General features: G+C 39.8%; 1 protein-coding gene across 1 annotated transcript; it reads left to right on the top strand.

The window, feature by feature from the left end:
- Positions 1 to 3,241: 3,241 nt before the first annotated feature.
- Positions 3,242 to 4,344, top strand: LOC127535095 (tubulin alpha-1 chain-like; the record flags this gene model as incomplete). The annotated part of the gene is made up of 1 exon (XM_051952089.1): positions 3,242 to 4,344. A coding segment is annotated over one exon (846 nt), but the record flags the coding sequence as incomplete, so codon positions are not given.
- Positions 4,345 to 4,661: the final 317 nt, after the last annotated feature.

Here is a 4,661-nt window from a genome sequence, read left to right as displayed (position 1 = left end):
GAATTTCAAATAAATCGTTACAGTTGGCGAGCCAGGGGGCGTGGCTATACTTGATAGACAGCAACAGAAGCCTCTGCGGTAAAACGTGGGCGGGATAAGAGAGTCCTCAGCCAATCCTGCACCCAGTTGCTCTCCGGTCCAGCCTGTTTGATGACACTTTTTACATCACTGGCTCCAAAAAATCCAAAACGGCGACCAGGAAGTAGCAAAATCCGGGTTTCATTTTCTCAGCGTTGAAACCAACGAGTGACGTCACGGATAGTTTACGCCTGTTCCAGACCAGACTCACAATCAAATAGCCCCGCCCCCTGGCTTTGTAAAACTTTAACGCTCTATAAAAAATTCAATATTGATATATTTTAAGATCGGCCACTTGATTTCTCATTATGAACATGTAAACTAACAAAAAAAGTTGATATACAGTCTATGCACCCTACTCTATTTGGTTCCACCCTTGCTGATGACCCTTCTGGTCTCAGAAAATGAAAAACAGGTCTTTTTTTCGTTTCTATCTCTTACTGATTTTATTTTTTGCTATTGTAAACCTATAATGGAAATCAAAGCATTTTTTACATTTTTATATATCCCTTTTTGATCATGAAAAGGAAAAACACCTTGTATTTCTATTTTAATTTTTGTATTTTAAAACGAAAATCAAATAACCACTCGTTTTTTGTTTTTCAGGATTTTTGCTGTTTAGGCGAGATGCCACGGTTAACGCTACTGTTAAGAGGATACCACGGTTAATGCCAGTACTTTTACCGCCATTTGGGCGAGATGCCATGGTTTATTCCACTGTCTGAGGGAGATGCCACGGTTCATGCCACGGTGCATTGGGATCTTTAAGTCGTTTTTTTTTGTTGTTTTTTTTACCAGCACTCCAGCAACTCTGTTATGAATGGCAATCAGCGTTTAGCCCCCTCCCTCGTCTCCATGCTGTTCTGAAGAATTCTCATCAGAGCCTTGCACAGAAATAAAGTTGTGCAATTACAAGCAGATGAAATTTAAACTGATTAAATTGAAAGTAAATATTAGTTACTATCAAAATTTAAATACAATACAGAATACAAAAAAGTAGATTAGTAAATACAGTAATAAAATACAAAATATAAGGTGTGTGTATCATATTTGTCTTGAACAACTCAACCATTTTAATACACTATAAATACAATACAAAATACAAAAAAGTAAAATAGCAAATACAGTAATAAAATACAAAATATGAGGTGTGTGCATCATATTTGTCTCGAACAACTCAACCATTTTAATACACTATACAATACAGAATACAAAATAAAGTTGTGTGTGTGTGTGTGTGTGTGTGTGTGTGTGTGTGTGTGGGTGTGTGGGTGTTTTCCTGGATTAATTTATTTACTCAGGTTCATAACCTCCTCAAGCCTGGCAAATAATTTCAGGGTTTTTTTGTCGACTATTTCTTTAATGAAGTTCTCATAGTCATCATGTTTTTCAAAAACAAATGACATCATTTCCATTGGAGAGGACTCATCAAATTCACCCTCCCAGCTCTGCAGTTCTTTGAGGACTTCCATTTGTTCCCCTTTGTCCATTGAAATGACAACTGGCCACTTCAAGGCTCCCCCAAATTTGGAATTTTTGCACCAGTCAGCTGCAGCTATGGCATGCATTAGAAGCACTGTTCCCTGCAGTAAAGAGAAAAACCTCATCAAGGTATTTTGCGTATACATCATTCACAACTAGTTTTTAAAGTTACAGAGTATTTACTATACACTCTTAAAGAGATCACACTTGGTACATATTAAAACTGTATTATATTTGTCCCAGTTAATGCATACTGGCAGCAAATAAAATCTGCCTCATGCCACGTAGTTAAGTATTGCTGTATTTCATTATTATGCAACATATATCTAATGTGAAAAACTTTATGGGATTAATTAGGTTAATGTTAAAGTTTTTGTATTTTCTATTTTTTTTATGTATTTACAGGATCCATTAGGAGAAGCAGAATGGTGTTGCTTAGGTGAAGGATGTCTGTGTCTGTTTACAAATCTGTTTACAGACAAGCAGCAGAACACTGACAAACTTCATCTCCCAGGTTTTTATTCAGCTGCAATGCTATGCCATTATAAGAACATAAAACACAAAAACACAAAAAGTGTCACTGCGGCAGTGGCATTATCCGTGGCATCCAGCGCGGTGCCACAATAAGTGTCACTGCAGCAGTGGCATTAACCGTGGCATCCGGTGCCGTGCCACAAAAAGTGTCACTGCGGCAGTGGCATTAACCGTGGTGCCACAAAAGTGTCACACTGCACAGTGGCATTAACCGTGGCATCCGGCGCGGTGCCACAAAAAGTGTCACCGCAGCGGTGCCACAAAAAGTGTCACTGCACAGTGGCATTAACCGTGGCACCGCAGCAGTGCCACAAAAAGTGTCACTGCTCGCTGCCAGTGCCACAAATCGGACCTGCTGTCTCTCACGAAAGTTGCATATGAAGTGCATTAAAAGCGGTACCGATAAGAAAATAAACATTAAGCCTACTTACCGAACTTTCAGTGTCTGCTGGTAGAATCCGCCGAAGGGAGCAAAATGGTTAAAACAAGCCAACAGACAGGAAAAGTGTCTGTGGAAAAGGTTCTCCTTCTTCACCGATAAACCACCAGTGACCATATCAGAATTAATCCAATCCAGGAGAGCAGAGTCTCGGCTACATCCTCCAGACTGTCAGTCATTACAGACAAACTGTCAATCAGGTTACCACGCCCCCTTGCGTCGCAAAACTTAATAAAAAAATCGATATTGATTTATTTTAAGATCGGCCACTTGATCTTTCATTTTGACCATGAAAACTAACAAAAAAAAACAGTTTACAGTCTATGCACCGTACTCTGTTTGGCTCCACCCTTGCTGATGACCACTTCCGGCCCCAGAAAACGAAAAAACGCACCTTTTTTCGTTTCTGTCTCTTACTTATTTTATTTTTTGTTATCGTAAATAAAAAATGAAAATCAAAGCATTTTTTAAAATTTGTATATCCCTTTTTGATCGTGAAAAGGAAAAACGCCTTGTATTTCAATTTTAATTTTTTCCTTTGAAAACGAAAATCAAATAACCACTCGTTTTTTGTTTTTCAATACCTGCTTTAGAACGGAAAATCCAATTACCAAAATATACATTGACCTGTTTAGCTGAGCTAACTTGAGTTTTACTTTTTTCTTACTTTTCTTTAATGCTTGTATTTTTCTGTTCTGTTTCTTACACTGTGACCCCGCTCCCCAGGTGTCCACTGCTGTGGTGGAGCCCTACAACTCCATCCTGACCACCCACAGCACCCTGGAGCACACTGACTGCACCTTCATGGTAGATAATGAGGCCATCTACGACATCTGCCGTAGGAACCTGGATATCGCGCGTCCCACGTACACCAACCTGAACAGGCTGATGGCTCAGATTGTGTCCTCCATCACCGCTTCTCTTCGTTTTGATGGAGCCCTGAATGTTGATCTGACAGAGTTCCAGACCAACTTGGTTCCATATCCCCGCATCCACTTCCCTCTGGTCTCCTATGCTCCTGTCATCTCTGCTGAGAAGGCTTACCATGAGCAGTTAAGTGTGGCTGAGATCACAAGCGCCTGCTTCGAGCCAGCCAATCAGATGGTGAAATGTGACCCTCGCCACGGCAAGTACATGGCTTGTTGTCTTTTGTACCGTGGTGATGTGGTGCCCAAAGATGTCAACGCTGCCATTTCCACTATTAAAATGAAGCGCACCATCCAGTTTGTGGACTGGTGTCCCACCGGCTTCAAGGTTGGCATCAACTATCAGCCGCCAACCGTGGTTCCTGGTGGAGATCTGGCCAAGGTCCAGAGGGCCGTGTGCATGCTGAGCAACACCACTGCTGTGGCTGAGGCCTGGGCTCGGCTGGACCACAAGTTTGATCTGATGTACGCTAAACGTGCCTTTGTTCACTGGTATGTAGGTGAGGGTATGGAGGAGTCAGAGTTCTCTGAGGCCAGAGAGGACATGGCAGCTCTGGAGAAGGATTATGAGGAGGTGGGAGTCGACAGTGTTGACGGTGAGGAAGAGGAGGAAGAAAATGAGTATTAAAATGAACATGAAGGCATTTAGCATATATTTAGAAATCAATCAGTTCCAAATGTTTTTAAATATGTTCCAAAAAGATGTTGACTTAGTTTGAGTGTTGAGAAATTCAAACATGCACTTTTAGTTTGTGGAAAAGAGGAGTATTGGCATGAGTTATACATGAATCATTTACAGTTTTTGCTTTAATACGTTCCAATAAGATGTTTTTATTCATCATTTTACTACTTTAAATGTTGATGAAATCAAAGTGACAGTTAGGAAGTGAGCGTTTAAATGGATATAAAGCACTGATTTCAAGTTCTCTCTTAAATGTGTTCAAAACCTAAATGTTTGTCTATCTAATATTTAAGAAAAAACTATTTTAAGAAATAGAAAATGTTTGTCTCAGTTTGAAATAAATTTTTTAACATGAAGTTTGTCTGTGCTGTGGTGTATTATTTATTGGAGTGTACAAACTGTATTCAGTGCTACAGTCACTGTATTTGAGCTAGGATTTCCTTTGCATGATTTAAAATATTTGTTATTTTCAAAATTTTGCAATCTGAATCATGCAGGAAACTGAATTATGAATGTGAAC

This window comes from Acanthochromis polyacanthus, chromosome 8 (assembly GCF_021347895.1).
Source record: "Acanthochromis polyacanthus isolate Apoly-LR-REF ecotype Palm Island chromosome 8, KAUST_Apoly_ChrSc, whole genome shotgun sequence".
NCBI lineage: Eukaryota > Metazoa > Chordata > Actinopteri > Pomacentridae > Acanthochromis > Acanthochromis polyacanthus.
Note: the sequence above shows the minus strand (reverse complement) of the source record. Positions and strands in the feature narration are given on the sequence as shown.